At 36.2% G+C, this 23,793-nt stretch overlaps 1 protein-coding gene across 1 annotated transcript in view; it reads left to right on the forward strand.

The window, feature by feature from the left end:
- ZDHHC13 (zDHHC palmitoyltransferase 13) overlaps positions 1-23,793 on the forward strand; it is a 95,137-nt gene that overhangs the window by 4,220 nt on the left and 67,124 nt on the right. Inside the window, exons 2-4 of the mRNA XM_021001890.2 lie at positions 16,066-16,214; positions 18,454-18,576; positions 21,057-21,134. Coding sequence (XP_020857549.1) covers positions 16,066-16,214; positions 18,454-18,576; positions 21,057-21,134 — 350 coding nt within the window. The remainder of the gene's footprint in view (positions 1-16,065; positions 16,215-18,453; positions 18,577-21,056; positions 21,135-23,793) is intronic.

Below are 23,793 nucleotides of genomic sequence, written 5' to 3' on the forward strand. Positions count from 1 at the left end.
AGCTGATTGAGCTGGGGAGTGACAGAGCTATGCTTAGGGAGCATCAGTTGGGGAGCTGTGTGGAGGGTAGTTTCTTTCCTGAGCTCCAGTACTGCATCACCAGCTACCTACGGGACGTTTCAAGCTAGGTGTCTCATGGACATCTCTGCAAAATAGTCCAAAACAGAGCGAATAACCTTTTCCCAAAAACCTAACCCTCTCCCAAACTTGTATATTTCTGTCAAGGGCACCACTACCCTGTTCCAGTTACCCAGATTCACAACTTTGGCATTATCTTTGATGTCTCACTCTCTCTCACCTCAAATATCAATTCAGTTGACAAATCTTAACTTCTCTATCTCCACATCTCTTGATCTGACCTCTCCTCTCTAATCATATTGCTATTATTGTGTATAATGTTCTCCTGATTCTGCTTGCTTCACTTTGTATCAGTTCATGTAAGTCCTCCCAGGTATTTTCTGAAACCATTGTGCTCATCATTTCTTATAGCACAGTGGCATTATATCACAGTCATATACTACAACTTGTTCAGGTCCTGATCATCTCTCTTCTGGACTGCTCCAATAGCTTCATTACTCTCCTGCCTCAAGTCTCTCCCCTTCATCCTTCTCCAATTCATCCTCCACACATTTGCTCTAAAATACAGTATAACCATGTCTTTCCCCTGCTCAGTAAATTCCTGGTGCTACCTATCACCTCTAAAATAAAATATAAAATACAAACTCTTCTGTTTGGCATTTAAAGTCTTTTATAACTTGGATCCAAGCTACCTTTCCAGTTTTATCAGTAGGAAACAGCCAAACTGCCTTTCTTTCTATTTCTCACGTAAAATACCTAATCAACTATCACTACTGGTTCTCCCTCATGCTTGGAATGAATCTCTTCTTACCTCCACCTCTCAGAAAGTTTCTTTCTTTTGAGAATCAGCTCAAGCATCACCGTCAATGTGAAGACTTTTTTAATTCTTTAGCTCCTGGTGTCAACCTCTGAAAATTACTTTTTATATATCTTACATATGCTTATTCATGTACATGTTGTCTGTTATCTCACCAATAAAAATGTATGGTTAGGGACTGTTTGATTTTTATTTTTGAATCTGCAGTACCTGGCACTTGGTGATTGATTAATACACTGAAGAGAAAGGAAATTTGAATCAGAGAATCCAGTTAAGAAGTTTTATTTTTATTTTTAAAATTATCTTTATTTAAATATTTCCCAATTACATGTAAAAATTTTGAACAAATGATTTTTTTAAATTTTGAGTTCCAAATTCTTTACCTCTTGTCCTTCCCCCTTTCTTGAGAAGACAAGTGATTTGACATTGATTATACATGTGAGGTCATGCAAAACATATTTCCATATTAACCATGTTGCAAAAGAAAACACAAAGCAATAAAAATAAAGAAAGTCTAAAAAAAATTAGATGTCAATCTGCATTCAGAATTTATCAGTTCTATCTCTGGAGGTGGGTAGCATTTTTCATCCTGGGTCCTTTGGAATTATCTTGGATCATTGTCTTGATCAGAGTAGCCAAGTCTTTCCCAGTTGATAATTGTTACAGTATTGCTATTACTGTGTATAATGTTCTCCTGATTCTGCTTGCTTCACTTTGTATTAGCTCATGTAAGTCCTCCCAGGTATTTTCTGAAACCATTGTGCTCATCATTTCTTATAGCACAGTGGAATTATGTCACAATCATATACTACAACTTGTTCAGCCATTCCACAGTTGATGGACATCCCCCAATTTCCAGTTCTTTGCCACCACAAAAAGAGCTACTTTAAATTTTTTTTGTACAAATAGGTCCTTTTTCCTTTTCTTTGATCTCCCTTTGGGTTACAGACCTACTGGTGGTATTGTTGCTTTAAAGGGTATGTACGTTATAGCCCTTTGAGCATAGTTGCTCTCCATGATGGTTGGACTAATTTACAATTCTACCAACAGTGTATTAGAGTCCCTGTTATTATTATTTTTTTGGTTTTTGTTGGGCAGTGGGGTTAAGTGACTTGCCCAGAGTCGCATAGCTAGTAAGTGTTATGTGCCTGAGGCTGGATTTGAACTCAGGTCTTCCTGAATCCAGGGCTGGTGCTCTATCTACTGCACCACCTAGCTGCCCCTAGAGTCCCTATTTTTCCATATCCCCTCTAGCATTTGTTATTTTTCTTTTTTGTCCTGTTAGCCAATTTGATAGGTGTGAGGTAGTATCTCAGAGTTGTTTTAATTTGCAGTTTTCTAAATTAGTGATTTAGAGTATTTTTTCATGTGATTATTGATAGTTTTGAAATCTTCTTCCGAAAACTGCCTGTCCATATCCTGTGGTCACTTGTCAATTGGGAAATGGCTTTTATTTTTATAAATTTGGCATAGTTCCCTAAATATGCGAGAAATGAGGCCCTTATCAGAGACACTTGTAAAAATAAATTTTCCACAGTTTCCTGTTTTCCTTCTAATTTTGTCTGCATTGGTTTTGTTTGCAAAATCTTTTTAAATTCATGTGATCAGAATTGTTTATTTTACTTCCTATAACCCCCTTTATCTCCTGTTTAGATGCAAACTCTTCTCTGATCCATAGATCTGACAGGTACATTTTTCCATGTTCCCCTAATTTACTTATGATATTATCCTATATGTCTGAATTTTTTATGCATTTTGACCTTATCTTGGCATACTGTGTGAGATGTTGGTCTATGCCTAATTTCTGCCAAATGGCTTTCCGGTTTTCCCAGCAGTGTTTGTCAAATGGTAAGTTCTTATCCCCAAAGCTTGTAACTTTGGGTTAATCAAACACTAAATTACTATGGTCATTTATTTCTGTGCGTTACCTTCGCTTAAAAAGGCCAGGGTCTCCTACTTCATCCAGGGTCATCTCTAGTCATCCTGATCTATATCTGGCCACTGGACCCAGATGGCTCCTGAGGACAAAGTGAGGCGGTGACTTTGCTCAGCCTCCCTCATTTAAATCCGATTAACTTGCATGTCGTGGCATCACCTCCCAGATGTCATGGTCCTCTTCAAGAATGAAGGACAAACAACAACACAGCAATTGTGTACCTAATCTATTCCACTGATCTGCCACTCTGTTTCTTAGCCAGTACCAGATTATTTTGATGTTTACCCTGTTGTAATATAGTTTGAAATCTGGAACTGTTAGGCCACCTAATTCCACACTGTTTTCATTTATTCCCTTGATTAATTTTGTTACTAGTTTTTCTAGCTCTATAAAATAATTTTTTGGTAATTTGATTGGTATGGCACTGAGTAAGTAAATTAGGTAGAATTGTCATTTTTATTATATTGGCTCAGACTGTCCACAAACAATTAAAATTTATCCAGTTGTTTAGATCTGGATTTGTGTGAAAAGTGTTTTATAATTGTGCTCATATAATCCCTGGGTTAGTCTTGGTAAGTAGACTCCCAAATAGTTGATAGAGTCTGCAGTTATTTTAAATGGAATTTCTCTATTTCTTTCTCTGTTTTGTTGGTATTATATAGAAATGCTGATGATTTATGTGAGTTTATTTTATATCCTCCAACTTTGCTGAAGTTGTTAATTGTTTCAACTAATTTTTTAGTTGATTCTCTAGGATTTTCCAAGTATTCCATCATATCATCTGCAGAGTGATACTTTTGTTTCCTCATTGCCTATTTTTACCCCTTCAATTTCTTTTTCTTTTCTTATTGCTATAGATAGCATTTTTAGTATAACACTGAATAACAGTAGTGATAATGTACATCCTTGCTTCATTCCTAATCTGTTGGGATGGCTTCAGGTTTATCATTTTAAGAAAGCCTTCATTGATTCCTATGCTTTCTAGTGTTTTTAATAGGAATGGGTGTTGTATTTTGTCAAAGGCTTTTTCTGCATCTATTGATACAATCATGATTTTTGTAGTTTTTGTCATTGACATGGTCAATTATGCTGATGGTTTTCCTCATATTCTTGGTATAAATCACTCCTGGTCATAATGTGTGATCTTTGTGACATATTGTTGTTATCCTCTTGCTAGTATTTTATTTAAAATTTACGTGTCAATATTCATTAGGGAAGTTGGTCTATAGTTTTCTTTCTCTGTATTTGCTCTCTCTGGTTTAGATATCAAAACTGTAAGTGTGCATTTAAAAGAATTTGGTAGGACTTCTTTACCTATTTTTTCAAATAATTTATATAGTATTGGGATTAAATGTTTGATATAATTCACTTATGAATCCATCTTCTGGTCCTAGAAATTTTTGCTTAGGGTGTCCATTGATGGCTTGTTCAGTTTCTTTTTTTAAGATAGGGTTATTTAAATAGTCTATTTCCTCTTTTGCTAATCTGGGTAGTTTATATTTTTGTAAATATTCATCTATTTCACTTAGACTGTCAGTTTTGCTGGCATATAATTTGGCAAAATAACTCCTAGTAATTGCTTTAGTTTCATCTTCCTTGGTGGTGCATTCACCTTTTTCATTTTTGACACTCAGAATTTGGTTTTCTTTTTAAAAATCAAATTAAGTAATGGTTTATCTTTTAATGTGGGTTTTTTCCATAAAAAAAAGCTCCTAGTTTTATTTTAGTTCATTGGGGGTTTTTTACTTTAAATTTTATTAATTTCTACATTGATTTTTCAAGACTTACATTTTGGTTTTTAACTTGGAGTTTAAAATTTGTTCTTTTCTTGTTTCTTTTTTTAGTTGCATGCCCAATTCATTGATCTGCTCTTTCTCTCTTCTATTGATGTCTGAATTTAGAGATATAAATTTTCCATTAAATACTGCTTTGGCTACATTCCACAAATTTTAGAATGTTGACTCATTGTTGTAATTCTCTTTAATGAAATTATTGATTGTTTCTATGATTTGTTCCTTCACCCACTCGTTCTTTAGGATTACATTATTTAGTTTCCAATTAGGTTTTAATCTATGCTTCCACAGCTCTTTATTAAATGTAATTTTTAATGCATTGTAGTGTAAGAAGGGTGCATCTAATATTTATACTCTTCTGCATTTGGTTTTAAGGTTTTTATGTCCTAAGTACATGGTCAGCTTTTGTGAAGGTGCATTGTATAGCTAAGAAAAAAAGTGTACTCCTTTCTATTCCTATTCTGTTTTCTCCAGAGGTCTAGCATATCTAACTTTTCTAAATTTCTATTCATCTCCTTGACTTCTTTCTTATTTATTTTATGGTTAGATTTATCTAGTTATAAGAGAGAAAGTTGAGGTTCTTCAATAACATAATTTTGCTATTTCCTCCTGTAATTCATTTAACTTTTCCTTTAAGAATTTGGATGTCTTGCCATCTGGTGCACATGCTTAATATTGACATTACTTCATTGTCTGTGGTTCAACATCCCCTCCCACATTTGTCCTTTTCCTTTTTTGTCATATTCTTAATGATAGGTATGAGATGGTACCCCACAGTTGTTTTAATTAATTTGCATTTCTCTAATCAATAGTGATTTGGAGCATTTTTTTTTCATATAACTATAGTTAGCTTTGATTTCTTTTTCTGAAAATTGCCTGTTCACATCCTTTGATCATCTATGAACTAGGGAATGGCTCTTATTTTTTTTAAATTTGGCTCAGTTCCCTATGTATTTGAGAAATGAGGCCTTTATCAGAGACACTTGCAAAAAATTTTCCCCCCCAGTTTCCTGTTTTCCTTCTAATTTTGGCTACATTGGTTTTGTTTGTGCAACAGCTTTTAAAAATTCTTATAGTCAAAATTGTCTGTTTTACTTCCTACAATCCCCTTTATTTCCTGTTTAGATATAAACTCTTCCCTTATCTATAGATCAGACAGATACATTTTTCCATGTTTCCCTAATTTACTTATGATATCACACTATATGTCTAAATCCTTTGTCTATTTTAACTTTATCTTGGTATATTGTGTGAGATGTTGGTCTATGCTTAGTTTCTGCCAAACTATTTTCCAGTTTTCCTAGCAATCTTTGTCAGACAGTGAGTTCCTATCCCAAATTATTGGATCTTTGGGTTTGCCACACACTAGATTACTACGGTCATTTACTACTGTGTATTGTGTACCTAATCTGTTCTGCTGATCCACCAGTGTTTCTTAGCCAGTACCAGATCGGTTTGATGTTTCCTACTTTGTAATACAGGTTGAGACATGGTACTGCTAATCTACCTTCCTTCACATTTTTTTCCCATTGATTCCCTTGATATTCTTGACTTTTTCTTCTTCCAGATTGCTTACCCTGTTTAATTAGGCCTAATTTTGCTTTTGCTTTGTCTAAGATCATGATTGCTACCCCTGCCTTTTTAACTTCAGACTGAAGCATAATAGATTTTGGTCTGATTCCCACCCCCATTTTTTAAACTCTGTGTGTCTCTCTGCTTTAAGTTTGTTTGCAGTTCACCTCAATTTTATGAGTGAGTTCATCACATTCACATTTATAGTTATGAATACTAACTGTGCATTTCCCTCCATCCTATTTTCTTCTGTTTATCCTTCTCTCTTTTTATTCTGTCCTTCCTCTAAAGTTTGTATTGCTTCTGACCACTGCCTTCTTTTATCTTCCCATCTTTTTATCACCACCCTCACCATCCCTTTTTTCTTTCCCCCCTTCCCTATTACTAATTAAGTGTATATATATATATATATACACATATATATATGTATATATATGTGTATATATATATATGGAGAGAGAGAGAGAGAGAGAAAGAGAGAGACAGAGAGAATATATATATATATATAGAGAGAGAGAGTATATATACATACATACATACATACATATATATATATATATATATATTCACTTTTTTGAACCAATTTAGATGTGAGGTTCAAGCATTGCCCGCCCCATCCCCCCTCCATTTTCCATTCCACTATAAAAGCTCTTCCTTTTGGACCTCTTTTATGTGAGATAAGTTTTCCCATTCTTCTTCTCCTTTCCCCCTTCTCCCAGGGCATTCCTCTTTCTCAATTCTCTATTTTTTTTTACTTCATCCTAATCTAACTGACTTACTCCTTACCCACTTTCTATATAGAATCCTTTTATGTGCCCTGATATTGATAAAATTCTTAGAAGATATTTGTATCCTCTTCTCATATAGAAAAGTAAACTTTTTAACCTTATTAAATCCCTTTTGATTTCTCTTTCATGCCCACCTTTTAGTTAGAATTTTTATTCAGCTCTGGTTTTTTCATCAGGGATGCTTGAAAGTCCTCTATTTCATTACATGTTCATTTTTTCCCTTGAAGGATTCTACTCAATTTTTCCTGGTAGGTTATTTTTGGATTGTAATATTAGCGCCTTTGCCTTCTGAAGTATCATATTCCAAGCCTTCTGCTCCTTTAACATGATAACTGCTAAATCTTGTGTGATCCTGACTGTGGCTCCACTGTATTTGAATGGTTTCTTTCTTGCTGCTTTAAGTATTTTCTCTTTAACCTGGGAGCTCTAGATTTTGGCCCTAATATTCCTGGGAATTTTCATTTTGGGATCTTTTTCTGGTGGTAATTGGGGGATTCTTTCTATTTCTGTTTTACACCCTGGCTCTAGGATATCAGGGCAGTTTTCATTGATAATTTCTTGAAATACAGTGTCTAAGCTCTTTCTTTGATCATGGCTTTCAGGTAATCTAATAATTTTTCAATTAATTTCCTCAATATATTTTCCAGGGGTCCATGAACTTGTTTTCTTTCTTTGTTTTTAGTATTTTGATAACTGTATATTAATAGAATTGGTTTCTTTTGTAATGTCTGCATCTTATTTTATCCATTTGAAAACATTCTTCTGGAAGGGATCCATAGGCTTCACCGGACTGCACAAGGAGACCATGACACAAAAAAAGTTAAAAACCCCTTCTCCAAACTTAGGTTCGCCAGCTTATTTCATAGTATTCTCTCCACATGCTCCAGACAAATTGATCAAATTTTTATTCCTTAAATACATTGTGTACTTTTCTTCCTCTCCCTTTTCTTATACTGTTCCCCAACCTTGGAATGCTCTCCTCCCTATCTTTACCTGTTAAATTTCTTTTTTAAAAATTATTTCTTTTTAGTTTTCAACATCCACTTTCGTAAGATTTTGAGTTTTAAATTTTCTCTCCCTCCATCTCCGCCCTTCTCCCCAACAAGGCATGTAATCTGATATAGGCTCTACTTATGCATTCATGTTAAGCATATTTTCACATTAGTCATGATGTACAGAAGAATTAGAACTAATGGGAGGAACCACGAGAAAGAAGAAATAAAACAAAAGAAAAGGATAGCAAATAGTATGCTTCCATCTGCATTCAGACTCCATGATTCTTTTTCTGGATATGTATAGCATTTTCCATCATGAGTCTTTTGGAGTTATGTTAGATCCTTGCATTGCTGAGGAGAGTTAAGTCTATCAAAGTTAGTCATTGCACAATGTGGCTGTTACTGTGTACAATGCTCTCCTGGTTTTGCTCATTTCACTCAGTATCAGTTCATATAAGTCTTTCCAGATTTTTCTGAAGTCTGCCTGCTCATCATTTCTTATAGCACAATAGTATTCTATTACGTTCATATACCACAACTCATTCAGCCATTCCCCCAATTGATGGGCATCCTCTCAATTTCCAATTTTTTGCCACCACATGTACATGTGAGTCTTTTCCCCTTTTTTATGATCTCTTTGGGGTATAGACCTAGGTATTGCTGAGTCAAAGGGTATGCATAATTTTATAGCACTTTGGACATAGTTCCAAATTGCTCTCTAGAATGGTTGGATTAGTTCACAACTCCATCAATAATGCATTAGTGTTCCAATTTTCCCACATGTTCTCCAACATTTATCCTTTTCCTGTTTTGTCATGTTAGCCAATCCAATGGGTGTCATGTAGTACCTCAGTGTTGTTTTGATTTGCATTTCTCTAATCAATAGTGATTTAGAGCATTTTTTTTCGTATGACTATAGCTATCTTTAGTTTCTTCCTCTGAAAACTGCCTATTCATATCCTTTGACCATTTGTCAATTGGAGAATGACTTGTATTCTTATAAATTCTACTCAGTTCTCTATATATTTTAGAAATGAGGCCTTTGTCAGAGACACCGATTGTCATAATTGTTTCCTAGCTTTCTGCTTCCTTTCTAATCTTGGTGGCATTGGCTTTATTGGTGCAAAACCTTTTTAATTTAATGTAAACAAAGTCATCCATTTCATTTCATAATGTTCTCTCTCTCTTGTTTGGTCATAAATTCTTCCCTACTCCATAGATCTGATAGGTAAACTATTCTCCTAGTTTGCTTATAGTATCAGTCTTCATATTGAAATCATGTGCTCATTTTGACTTTATCTTGGTATAGGGTGTAAGATCTTGGTCTATACCTAGTTTCTGCCATACTAATTTCCAGTTTTTCCAGCAGTTTTTGTTAAATAGTGAGTTCTTATCCCCAGAAGCTGGAGTTTTTGAATTTATCAAATAGTAGATTACTGTAGTCATTGACTATTGGTGTCTTGCATACCTAACCTATTCCACTGATCTACCACTCTGTTTCTTAGCCAGTACCAAGTAGTTTTGATAGTTGCTGCTTTATAATGCAATTTAAGATCTGCAATAGTTAGGCCCCCTTCCCTTGTATTTCTTTTCATTAATTCTCTTGATATTCTGGACTTTTTGTTCTTCTAGATGAATTTTGTGATCATTTTTTCTAGCTATACAAAATAATTTTTTCATAGTTTGATTGGTGTGGCACTGGATAAGTAAATTAATTTAGGTAGAATTGTCATTTTTATTATAATTAGCTCAGCCTACCCATGAGCAACTGATATTTTTCCAGTTGTTTAGATCTGACTTTATTTGTGTGAAAAGGGTTTTGTAATTGTGTTCATATAGCTTCTGAGTTTGTTTTGTCAGGTAGACTCCCAAATATTTTATAATGTTTACAGTAACTTTAAATAGAATTTCTCTTTGTCTCTTGCTATTGGCCTTTATTAGTAATATATAGAAATGCTGATGATTTATGTGGGTTCATTTTATATCCTGCAACTTTTCTAAATTTGTTTATTATTTCAAGTAATTTTTTACTTGATTCTCTAGGATTTTATAAGTGGCATACTTATCTGCGAAGAGTGATAGCTTTGTTTCTTCTTTGCCTATTCTAGTTCCTTCAATTTCTTTTTCTTCTCTTATTGCTAAAGCTATCATTTCTAGTACAGTATTGAGTAACAGTGGTGATAATCGACATCCTTATATCACGCTTGATTTTATTGGAAATGCTTCTAGCTTATCCTCAGTACATGTAGTGCTGATGATTTTAGACAGATGCTGTCTATCATTTTAAGGAAGACTCCATTTATTCCTATGCTTTCTAGTGTTTTTAATAGGAATGGGTGTTGTATTTTGTCACATGCTTTTCTGCATCTATTGAGATAATTTTATGATTTCTGTTAGTTTTGTTGTTGATATGGTCAATTATGCTGATAGTTTTCCTAATATTGAACCAACTCTGCACTCCTGGTATAAATCCTACCTGGTTGTAGGGTATTATCCTTGAGATTAGTTGCTATAATGTATTTGCTAATATTTTATTTAAAATTTTTGCGTCTATGTTCATCTTTGCCTGTTAAATTTCTACTTGCCCTGTAAAGTTGCCTTCTTTGGAGACTTCTTTGATTCTTATTTGTCAATAAAAACTTCCTTATCCCCCTCCCTTGATCTAATGTAGAACTTTCTTTCGTACCTCTCTAAATATATTTATCACTCAGCATAGGTTATGTCTTAGAATTCCTGAGTCATAGGTTCTCAGAATTGGAAAGGACCTTGAAGTTTAGCCCAGTCCCTACCTGTCCAATAGATTGCCTTGTTTAGCATTCTGACTAGTGTTCATCCACTCTCTGCTTGAAGAACTTCAGTAACGGGACAATTGCTGGCCCATTGCCTGCTTGGCTTGAAGTTCTGCCTAATGTTCTGGTATTACGCTGCCCAATTTGTGGAAGTTATTCTACCCTGCCTATTTCTGACCATAGTATGTCCCCTTAAAGTTTTAGGCATTCTGGTAGGAAAGAGTGTTCCAAATCTCTAGCAGATTTTAGTTAAGCAACAAACATTTAATTGTTCTAAAAGTACTCTTAGGAATAGAAAATGATAGAAGATATTGTGCTTGTCCTTAAGTAGCATACCAGCCTAGGGGAAACAAGACATGAATATATGAAGAAATCAGAGAATAATTGTAAAGCATTCATTAACAGGAGAGTGATTTGCAAGTAGTATTCCGATAGGGACTTAGGCAAAATTTTTTTTTCTGTAATGGGAGTGAAAGATAATTGTCTTCACCAAAGACTTTTATGTGACCATCCTCAGTCAAAGTTAACCTCATCAAAAGTTGTCTGACTAGCTCCTTGAGCTTTTTATGGCAAAAGTGTTTCTTGCAAAACCCAGTAGAGAGTTATCTTTACCTAACAGTTTTAGGTTTCGTTTTCTCTATGTTTAAATCAGGATATGTCATGTGCAAATATAGTATAAATATTAACTAGGTCCAGTAATTACGATGCAGAATAAATTTTGGTAAGAGCACAAGAGAGGTACAGAGTATTGTTTGAGGTCCATGAAAGAAAGATCATTTATGACTGAGAGGATCAGGTGCAGATTTGAGTTAGACTTGGAGGATGGGGAGAATAACAGCAGAGGACATTTATGTAGTATTGTAAAGTTTACAAAGCACTCTTCATTCAGTATTTCATTTGATCCTCATGCCATTCCTGTGAGGTAGGTACTACAGTTGTTATTATCTCCATTTTACAGAAGAGGTTCAGATAAGTTCAGTGACTTGCCCATTGTCATATAGCTTTGATCTTCAGAGGTAAGGTTTATACCCAGGTCTCTCATGACTCCACAAGTCTAGCACTCTTTCCACTATACCACATTGCCTTGGTAAAATTTCATCTGGTAGAGGTTGGGGGATGCCGGGGGAGTGTCATTCTGGGTAGGTTTGATCAAAGGATACCTCTGGATTGTACAAAGGATGACTAGTAGTCCAGTGTAATGGATTTGGAAGAGAGTAGTGTGAGATAAAGATGAAAAGGAAGATAGGCCCCAAACTGTGGTGGAACTTGAATACTAAGCTAAGGGATTTTAACTTAACTCAGTATGTAGTAGGGAGCCATTGAAGGATTTTGAGCAGTGAATTGATGACATCAGATCTGTGCATGGGAAAGGCCATCCTGATTGTGTGAGGGATAAATTGCAGTAGAGATAGACCAGTGGTGGGAAGATCAGTTATGTGTTGTAATAGCCCAGACACACAGGCCTGTACTAGAATGGCAGGAGTGGTTAAAAAAAAAAAAGATTCAGATTCCAAAGGTAGAATTGATGAGACTTGGTAACAAATTAGGAATGGGAGGTGACAGAAAGAGAAAGTTCAAAGATAACACTGAAGTTTCAGGCACGGGTGAATAGAGGTACCATTCACCCAATCTGAAGTTTGTTCTATCCAGATGTAGCATCTTATCTGTACCTCTTGGCAGTTCTACCAGTTCACAGGTTATTCTTCCTTTCTCAGAGAAGTTGGTATTTGACTCTCAGTCTTTCTCTCCACCTGAGCTTGTTCACTTATACTTTTGGACTGTGGTACACATATTGATGTTCTCTTACACACTCCCAGGTCCCAGTTCTCACTTTCCTTAACTCCCATTTCCTATATTTCACTCACCTCAGCCACACCCCTGGGTGGTCACACCCTTGATCTCACTATCACTTACAGGTTGCACTTTCATGATCAAGAATTCTGAAATCCCTTTATCTGACCACAACCTCTTATCCTTCCATCACTTGCTTTTCTTTTTTCTTTCTGATGACATTCTTTGTCCTTATTGTGATCTGTAGTCCCTCCATACCTCAGTGCTCTCCCAGGCCATCACCCCTGCTCTAACTTTGTTTAGTTAAAATTGTTCAACCACACATTAACATTACTCTTATATCCCTTGCTCCATTTTCTTATTGCTGCTCGTGCTTTGACAACCTTCCCTGGACAAAATGCCCTCACCATTTGCTTCCTCCATTTTAACTCAAGTAAGTGCTGGTTACTGGGTCCACCACTAATTTGTTTTACTTAATCTTTATTGGGCCCTCCTTTTACTCTTGCTTAGTTGATTCAGTGTTACACTAACCACAAAGGCTATTCTAAATCTCTTCTCAACCCCTTTCACATTTCGTTCTTAGTAGAAAACCCTGCCTCATACTTTACTGGGAAAATAGAGACCATTTGCCATAGCCACACATTTCTCTTTTTCTCTACATCTCAGAACTCTTTGACGTTATCTCCCACTGTCTCTTTTTTTTTTACTACAATCTCTGATGAAGATAGAGTTCTTCTCCCCAAGACCAACTCCTATACTTATACTCTTGATGTCATTCCCTTCCTACCAATCTACAATCTCTCCTTATTTACTAATTTTTTTCTTGTCTGCAAACATGCGTAGGTCTTCCCTATCCTTAAGAACAAACAAACAAACAAACAAACAAAAGAAAACCAACTTCACTTGACCCTGCTGTCCTTTCAAGTTCTTATTCTATATCTCCCCCATCTCCTTTTATAGCCAAAATCCTAGAAAAAGCCATTTTGCTTATTGCTTCTATTTTCTTTACTTTCACCGTTCATCCCCTTGAAATTTTGTTTCTAATGACCTCAAACTGCTTTCATCAAAGTTACTGTTGAATTGTTAAATTCTGTGTACTTTTCTTATCCTTCATCTTCTTAACATCTGTTCACCATTTGACATAATTTATCACCCTATGCTCCTAGATGCTGTTTTCCAGCTTTTTATGACACTGCTGTCTTTTGCTTCTCCATCCACCTGGCTAGCCCCTTCTCAAGTCTTCTTTCATCCATGCCTTGTGCCTAACCATCCATGTCCTCAAAGGCTCTGTCCTGTGCTCCTCACCTCTCTTCTACTTTCCACATCCTCCTTCAATGGAGGCAGCAATTCGCATGGGTTCAGTTATTGTTTCTCTATGCAGATGATTCCCAGATCTATGTATCTTAGCCTCTAATCTTTCTCCTAAGCTCTTATCCTTATCTATTCCTATCTCATCCCTGAGCTATCACTTATTGAACATTTGAAAGTGGATGACCTATAGGTATCTTAACATGTACAAAACAGAATTCATTATCTTTTTTCCAAAACCTGCCCTTCTTAACTTTCTTAGAGAAAAATACCATCCTTCTATTCACCCTGGTTCATAACCATGGAATCATCCATGACTCTCACTCTGCCCCCATTTCCCATATCAAATTAGTTGCTATGTCTTCGTGATTCTGTCTCCACAATATAATTTGGAATCCATCCCCTTCTGTCCACTAACACAGCTACTATCGAAGGTCATGCCTCATTTCTTACCTGGAGAAAAAACAACAATAATAACAGCAATAATTCACATTTACATAGTGCTTTAAGATTTGCAAAATGCTTTACGCGAACCTTTGAGGTTGATGCTCTTATCCCTATTTTACTGATGAGTAAACAGATTAAGAAATCAAGGGGTTGCTTACCAGAAGTGAATACTAAGTGTCTGATATGGGGTTTAAAACCAAGCCTTTATAAATCTAAGTCCAGTGTTCTATATCCTATACCACAATGCCTCCTAATTGAATCCTTTTCTTCACATTTCTCCCTCCAATCCATCCACCATGCAGCTGCCTTTATTCTGTGGATTGGTGGTAAGAGAGGAAGAAGTGATGATACATACATACTGATAAGCCTGGTGTAAAGGAGGGGGAGTAATAGATTCAAAGAAGAGAACTCAACAAAGTGATCAAGGTGGGATGAGAGAGGAAGGCCAAGTGGAAGAAGAGGCACCTGTTATGAGTGTGGAAAAAATCTGAAAGACAGAAATGAAGGGGGGAGAGTATTGTAGGGATGGGAAATAGCTTTCATGAATGCATATAAGTAGGAGGAGATATGGTGATTTAAGGTAATAGCTCTGAGATTCTCAAGGTCTACCTTAGAATGGTGCCCAGCTTTCTTAAAGATATTCAGATTGACATTAAGGAGATCTTAAAGTCAAAGACTCATCATTAAAGACTTAAAGACTCATCATTAAAAAGAAATGGCAGTTGTGTGTTATCAGACTTGAGAACCTAAGTCTAGTAACCACCAGATTTTAAATGCATACCCAATAGAAATATCTCTCAATATTTTATTGGTGATGCTGTTGAGAATTCCTTTGATGTAAGTGAAAGGTCCAGAGAATCTATATCATGAATTGAGTAACATTTTTAGACCCTATGTAACCCCTTCTTTTCCTCCCACTCCCCAGCATCATCAACCTCCTTTTCAGGATCTTGGGATGATGTCTTTAAGATATTATCTAGTTTTAATTTACATGTACAGATTTGGATGTCCTAATTGGCAGAAGGAAGCATGAAGACACACTAAGGTGTCTTTACCTAACCTATAAAGGAGGGCTCATTTTCCACATAAAATTTCCCCTCTTCAGGGAATTGATCAACTCTAGTTTGGGATAATTGCACATTCAGACAGTGTGACTTAAAATGCCGCATTTAAGTCCATAGTTCCAACTTTCTCTCCCAGTAAAAATCAAGAGGCTTGATTCTTTATTCATCTTCTTTCCCCTGTGGTGTCCTCTCAATGAACCTGAAAGTCATACAGGAGAAAAGAAAAAGGACAACAAAGGATGTGGAGATCTGTAAATTGGCTTAGGAAAAATTGACTTGAATTATCTTTTTCTTAATGACCTAACTAGCTGTTCCATATCATTAGAAGTCTCTGTAGTGTTTTTGCCAAAGGCATTCAAGTCAGAAACTTGCTTTTAGGTTAAATTTAACAAATTTGAGGTAAGACTACCTCTAAAGATTTTTTAATTCAGATCATTAGCATCCTTTTGTAATGATTTATACAATGTATGATTTTATATTAATGAATGAAAAAGTATTTATTAGGCACTTATTATATGTCAAGCACTGGGGATTATTGGCAGAATGAAGAAATACGAAGGATGTATTCCCTAGAACACATCTAAGACTTCATAATTAGTTAATTTAATATAGATATCATGCTTGTTTGCTCAATTGGTTACATATGCTATTGATGATTTTATAACCCTTTGCATTGTAAATCTTCAGTGCAGGAATCACAGTCATGGCTCCCATTGGTTGCCAGGGCTTGGTCATCGAAACATGTCTGCACAGGAAAACAGAGAACCAACAAAGGAAAAAGAAGCTTTGCCTCTTATAGAGGACCCTAGTAACTGTGACATTGTGAAAGCTACCCAGTAAGTCATCTCTGGATCATTTATCCTTGGGCTAAATTTTACTGGTATACCGCTGTATGTGCTGTGCTGTCCAATGCTGTTCATAACATCGTTTTGCTGTTTTCACCTTAGTGAAGGATGACAACAGTAACATTCAAGAAAATGTGAAAGAAGGCTGCATTTAAAACAAAAAAGAACATTTAATATTTAGGCATTCATTTATTTGGATATATAGCCAGCCTTTGTAAAGGTGATCCTAACCTTAATAAAGATGACCCTAACTATGCTAACAAATACCTTTGCACATAGTAAGCATTCATAAATATTTGTTGATTGATAAAAAATTGAAATTACATTTAATATTCTTTTATGGGAGAAATCAACATATTGGAAATGACAGTACTTCCTAAGTTAACTTGTGGATTGAGTGCACTATTAATCAAAGTACTAATGCATTTCTTTATATGAATGAATTAAAATGCTAAAAGAAATTTATAAGGAAAAACAAATAGGTAAACTAATGAAGGTGGCGATCATAAAAATTCTTCTGGTACTGACCAAAAATTAAAAATGAGTGAAATGAATACAGATCCTAGACATAGAACCAAACAAATCTGGGAAAATTGGAGAACAGGCTCAACTATAGAGGCCTGTCACAGTATTCCAGCAACATTATCCAACTGGTTTTTGTCAACCCTAGAGGATTATAGATTAATTAAGTTCCAGGGGTCTCAGATAACAGGCATCAGGGCCTAGGACGAAGGACTTAACAGCATTGGGCCTTCAGAAGGAAAGAACTGGCAGTAAGAAGCACACTTAAAGTAAGGACACCATTGAAGAATCAGCAAGGTGATTTATAAAGACAGGTAAAGGTTGATCGAAGAAGAGAAAGAAGTAAACATTTAAGGAGGAGAACTCCCTCAATGTATTTGGTTACAAAGAAAATTGTGTAAAAATTCCCTGAAAAAGCTTTTCCAACAAATTTGGAAAAGGCACTAAGATGATGATAGCACAACTACTAAGAACCTCTAGAGTGGTTCAAAAGAGTAGTGAAAGACTTCAACAAAAATATCACAGAATCATAGAACTTGAGAATTAGGAGAGATCTCAGCAGTCATCTAGTCAAAACCATATGAGAAAAGAATATTATTACATAACCAAAGTTGGTTTTCTGGTCTCTATTTGAAGACTTCCAAGGTGAAAGAACCCATCACCTCTTCAGGCAGCCCATTATACTTTTGGCCAGCTGTAATTGTTAAAAAGTTTTTTCTTGACAGTGAGTCTGAATTTTCTTCTTGGCACATCTATGATTTCGTCTCTGTGGATATTCTATCCATGCTTGTAAAATTACAAACCCTGTACAACTTGGTAGGTAGTCTTTGTGTATTGCTGTGGCCCAAAAAATTGATTGCCTGATGGCCAGCCTTTTGGTGATTATCTTCCAGGGCTTGAGTTCCACTAGCACAGTCTTTGATCACAGAACTGAAAGGGACCCCAAGGCCATCTAGTTTAACCAGCACCTGATCAAGAATGTCCTCCACTATGTTCCTGACAAATGATCATCCGGCCCCTTCCCAAAGATCTCCCTCTTACCACCTGAGGCATTTCATTCCACCTGGGAAAGCTCTAATTGTTAGATAATTTCTCCCTCCTTCAAGCTCAAACTTGTAAGGCCCATCTGCTGCTCCTAAGTTTGCCCTCTGTGATTTAGCAGTGCATATCTTATCCCTGTTTTATATGACAACCTCCCAAACACTCCAGTAGCTGTCTATCTCATGTCCCTGGTAAGTCCTGTCTTCTCCAGGCTCACATCCCTGGTGATGAGGTATCAGAGTAGAATTTTAATAGAAGACTTAAATCTAACTAATTACAAGAAAAAACAGAAGTATTTCTTTTTCAGCAAAATCTTAGCTATTTAAATGATGGAGAATTGAGTCCTGTTGTATATCACTATCCATTATCAGTACTTCACTCTTACTATTACAGAAAATTTCTGGTTAGCCCTGACCTAGAGGACTTGCTAACCAAGCATTATTTGTTCTGAATCAGGAAATGGAATAAATCAGCATAAGCTTCAGTATTAAAGCTCATCATCTTGTGTTACTCAAGCTTGTCATCTTACCCTGGTTTGTAATTGCCACATTATTCACCTATGAGATAGACTACTAAGAATATACATCTTTTGAAAGGAGACATTTTAGTGTTTGAATGTCTTTAAATAACGCTCAATGACATAGATTTGAATATTTCCTTGTTTTAGATATGGGATTTTTGAGCGATGCAAGGAGTTGATAGAAGCTGGATATGATGTCAGACAACCGGACAAAGAAAATGTGTCTCTTTTACACTGGGCTGCTATAAACAACAGACTGGATCTTGTAAAGTAAGACTGGGCAACTGTTTGGTAAATGTCTCTGTTTCTTTGTTGATAATTGTTTTCCTTTTCTATTTGTGTTTTCCTTGTGTGAATTTTCTCTATTTTGAAGCATAAGTTTGAATGATGATCCATTTTTAACACTTCTCAGTGAATGACTTTGGTTCTCAGAAATTCTATTTCTTTACCATCATTTCCCTGAGAATGTGAATTTCAATAAGCTGTTAATCAAATTGGTGTGAACATAAAGACAGAATCTGAGTACCAAAAATGTGAAGTCTTTAGTAGGGAAAAAATGCCTTTCATGGCAAATTGAAAATTTTAATCTAGTTTAGTTGTGATCTTAAAATGTTTTACATTTGTGAGGTGTGATCAGCAGATTGTTGGGAGAATTTTGAACTGACCTTTAAATAAAATTTTAAAATGTTATCACACTGCTGCTCATCCATGATCCTTTTTATTTCTTTAATGTATATATTTTACTATTTCATCATTTACTAACATAAGTTTCGGATAAGTTCTTATTGGGGCCATAATCTTTTTTAAAAAGTTAAGTAACTATTTAAAGAAATCTGTTGTTTCTATCACATACACATCCCACTCATGAATAAGTATCTTTGTGCTTTTTCTGATGATCTTTTAACAATTCCGTAGTCTTTGCTCATTTCGCATCCTTCTTAAAACTCTATAGCATATGATGCTGTAAGCCACTTTCTCCTCCCTGAGTTCTCCTGATGCCATTGTCTCCTGGTTTTCTTCTTACGTGTCTGGCTTCTTCTTTTCAGTTGTTTTTGCTGGATCGCCATCCATGTCTCACTTATTGTGTATGGTGTACCCAGGGACCCTCTCCTGGGTCCTCTCTTCCTCTCACACATCATCAGCTACCTGTTGGACATCTCTGAATAGATATCACTTAGGCTTGCCCAACTCAACACTACCACAAGGGATTCATTGTCTTTTACCCCCAAACATCTCTTCTTCCTAACATTCCTTTTTTTGTTGAAGGAACCGCTATCCTTCCCAAAAAGAGTCCTTGTTGATGCCTAACCTACCCTCACCTTTTATATACAGTTAGTTGACAAGTCTTTTCAGTTCTACCAATGTAATACCTTTTATAAGCTTCTTCTGTACACCCATACCACATCTACCCTACTTCAGTTCTTAATCACCTCTCATTAAATTACTGCAATAGTAGGTTAATTGCTCTCCACGTTTCCAGTCTTTCCCCTTTCCAAACCATTCTCCACAAGGTTTGTATTCTAAAGTACAGTTCTGACTGTCACTCCCGTGCTCAAGAAAGTCCCATTTATCCTAGGGACTTGTTCTCAGTCCCAATGGAAAAGACAATGACATTTCTAGCTCTTCACAATCTGATTCCAGCCAGATTCCAGATTTACTCTATAGTGCTCTCCTTCATTCACTTTAATCACCACCAAACTCACCAGATTCCTGTTCTGTACAACACATTCCATCCTTCTCCCACCTTTATGCTTCTACACAAACCCAAATCTGGCCTGCACTTTCTCCTCACGTCTACTTCATGGAACCCCTTGCTTCTTCCTTCAGAGTTCCACGTAAGTACCAGTTCTGTTATTAAAAGAGGCCCATCCTGATCTATTTGCTAGTGCCTCACTCCCATCCGCAATTGCTTTTTATCTATTTTATGTATAGTTTGTAATTACTTTCCTGGGTACATTTTGTCTCCTCTCAATAGAATATAAACTCCTGAGGGTAGGGTTTTGGTTTGGTTTTTTTTCCCCATTTTTGTTTCTATCCCTAATACCTTAGGGATAGAACACCTGGTGCATAATAGTTGCTTAATAAATCCTTGTTGCATGTTACCATAAATGTGAGGTATAGTAACAAAGTAATGTGACATGTTTTCTTGTGTCACATTAAAAAAAATCAGTCTTCTTTCTTTAATAAACTATCATATAAACCATCTAATCTATTTAAGAAAGATTTATTCTATCTAATTTTAAGAAAAGAGTTTTTAGCACTTGGCCTCAAATAAGATGAGAGCATTCTATTTAAACTTTTCTGAAAGATTTTCCAGCTTTGTCCTTCTTTGAAAGTAGCACGAATGAGAAATCAAATTCACTAATAAAACTGGTATGATCTCTTTTTTGTTCTCTCACCATGTTAAGATTGCATCATATGTGACACTAACACATGTAATTAAATGTTTTAGGCATGCAGCTTTCAAAGGCTGATGTGGGTAGGGAGAATGTGCAGAGAACAAAGAACAAATGTATGGAAGGAAAGTTATAACTGAAGATTAATCATAACTGAGGTCACTGTTACCAGCCAAGAATATTTGACTAGGAATAGGCACCAGACTCTAAGAAAAATCTTTTTCAAAGTTCCATAGAGATGCAAATGTGTTTCTTTTGGCAAATAGTATCTTTGTTAGCATTTATTACAAATCTAACTAGAGTGATGAATTATGTATTTTGGATTTTAATAGATTTGTGTGTTTTCCTGCACAGGTTTTATATTTCAAAAGGTGCTGTTGTGGATCAGTTGGGTGGGGACTTAAATTCAACCCCTCTTCACTGGGCCATCAGGTAAGTTTTGCAATGATGAACTCACATTTATATTGTTTTTTAAGGTTTGAAAGCTCTTTGCTCACAACAAATCTGTGAGTTAAGAACTGCAAATATTATCTCTGTCTTATAGTTGAGGACACTTGGGCACAGATAGGTGAAGCCCTTGCCCAAGGTCACCCAGTGAGTTGGTATCTGAGATCTGAACTGAGGTTCCATGAAATCACACTGCCTCAATAACAGAGCTGTTCAGGTTACTTAGCCCTATCTAAGCATTACAGGTCGTTTTAATGATTTTTTAAAATATTATCCTTAAGTTCTTATAGAGAATTGGTTCTTCTGTTATAATATGGTTGTTCAGTTATGATTGTAAGACTCAGATGTATGTCATTAAACATTTTTTCCATAATTAGGATAAATGTTTTGAATAATATATCTTGAGGGACAGCATGACATAGTGCACAGAGAGCAGCAAGACCTGGGTTCAGTTCTTGCCTTTGATATATATACTATGTCACCCTGGGCAAGTCATTAAACATCCTAGTGCCCCAAGCTGTTTTCTTAGACTGTAAGTTGGAGATAAGGCACTGACTTGCATTGGGGGCGGGAGTTTCTCATCAGAGAGTTCCCTATACCAATGAGATCCTTGGTCTAGTTCCTGGTCCTGTAATTAATCACATAGATGAACTGCTGTTTCTGTAAACGGGGGACCTCACTCAGAGTAGTCATAGGATGTATGTCCACTTGAAAACTTTAATCAGTGGATTCAAAAACATAGCTTGATCCACAAAGCAGAGGCATATGAGGCACATCTAATAGTATGAGTAGTAGACTGAATTTTGTCCCAAATGGTTTGGCCATGTTGACATTTGTCAAAGAACAGACAGGCCGATATAAAATACCAGTGCCCATCCAGCACTATTCTACAATTTAGAAGTCACTCTTCTGCCCTTCCTAGTTCCCTTTTACCACCTCATTGCCTGTGAAAGATAACCTTTAAATGCAAATTCATTTGAAGCCCAAGTAGTGGAAGAAGAATGTATGTTTTCCCCATATCAAAGAACTTGAAAACATCGGGTTAGATATATGTAGCAATCTGCCTATATTTGCAGGGAATGGCTAGTATTGGCAAACTCTAGCTCCATATCTTCCTGCAGTGCTATAAGGCCATCTGGTTCATCAGCTGTGAGGGCCACAGTTCAGCAGTGTTAGTTTTCAACTGTGTTATGTTAACAGATCTTCTTCTGAAGTCCTGCTGCTTACCTCATTGTGGCATGCTAGTGATCCCACGTTCACCAAGGCCATGTGGGCATAGTATAAGTTCTGACAGGTCTCTTTCCATGTTTAAAAGGTTTGAGTGTGAATGTGAGAAGGAGAGACCATAGGTCTGCCACTCATGCATTTGTTGTCATTTCAGACTCTTTGTGACCCCATTTGGGATGTTCTTGAGATACTGAAGTGATTTGCCATTTCCTTCTCCAGCTCATTTTACAGATGAGGAAACAGAGGCAGACAGGGTTTAAGTGACTTGCCCAGAGTCACATAGCTAGTAAGTGTCTGAGGCTAGGTTTGAATGCAGAAAGATGAGTCTTCCTGATTTCAGACCCAGCACTCAGAGGATACTCTGAGCCACCTAACTTCCCTGCTCATGAATTAGTTAGGGCTAAGTTCAGAGACCTCATCACTGGGTTGGTTACAAGGGAATGAATTTTTTGTCAGTAACAACTCTTGAAGAAAATCTACTGAGTCAGAGAGGAGTTGGAATTTATATCATTTGAGGGTGTATTGACCTAGGCCATTGGAATTACTGGCTATTGAAATACATCAACAATTACCGTTATCTTCTTTTTAAGCATCTTTCCATTTCTTATGAAATAGGCCAGCTTTAATCTAATGAAGCTCCAACCCTGAAATAGAGAGAAGTTGGCAGGGAGACTGAGCCAGAAAACAGTTGGAGTTGTTAGTAACTTTTTTGTGGGTTCCCAGTCAAATACTTAGAAACATAACCTAAGCTGATATAGTATAGGTACATATTCTTGAAAAATACCATGCATTACAATGTTGCTGTCGGTTAAGTTTAAACATCTATCTAGCCAGTGCTTAAATAACATTTTTCATTTTGTAAATAGGTGTCATAATGTATAAGAAGTAATTTCAAAGTTATGGTTGTTGGCTTAAATTTTCCTGTAGTATCAGGCTCCATGTTCCCCCAGGAGGTAGAGGCCAGCACATTAACTGTATTAAATCACAAAATCACAGATTCGCAGAGTTAGAAGGAACTCACGTCATTTAGTATAACCCATATCCAAAATGGAATCCCTCCCCCCTCATCCTCCATGTAAAGATATTCACTGATGGAAGAACTCACTGTCTAAGGTATAATCCTTACACCTTTGGAGCTTGGACAGCTCCAACATTTTTTCTGCATATCAAACCAAATTCACTCTGAAGCTTCTACCTGTTGGTCCTGCTTCTGCCCTCAGGGGCCAGAAAAGACTAGTTTAATTAAACTTTCACGTGACCGCCATTTAAATACTTGAAGACATCTCTCCCATTGCCTCCTCAGTCCTCTCATCTTCAGCTTAAATGTGCTTTTCCCTTGCAGTCCTGATTGCTGTCCTGAAGGTGCCTAACTTATTTATGTTTTTCTCAAAATATTGTGCCCACAACTGAACACAAT

This window comes from Phascolarctos cinereus, unplaced genomic scaffold (genome assembly GCF_003287225.1).
Source record: "Phascolarctos cinereus isolate Bilbo 61053 unplaced genomic scaffold, phaCin_HiC Scaffold_9;HRSCAF=440, whole genome shotgun sequence".
In the NCBI taxonomy this organism is placed as follows: Eukaryota; Metazoa; Chordata; class Mammalia; order Diprotodontia; family Phascolarctidae; genus Phascolarctos; species Phascolarctos cinereus.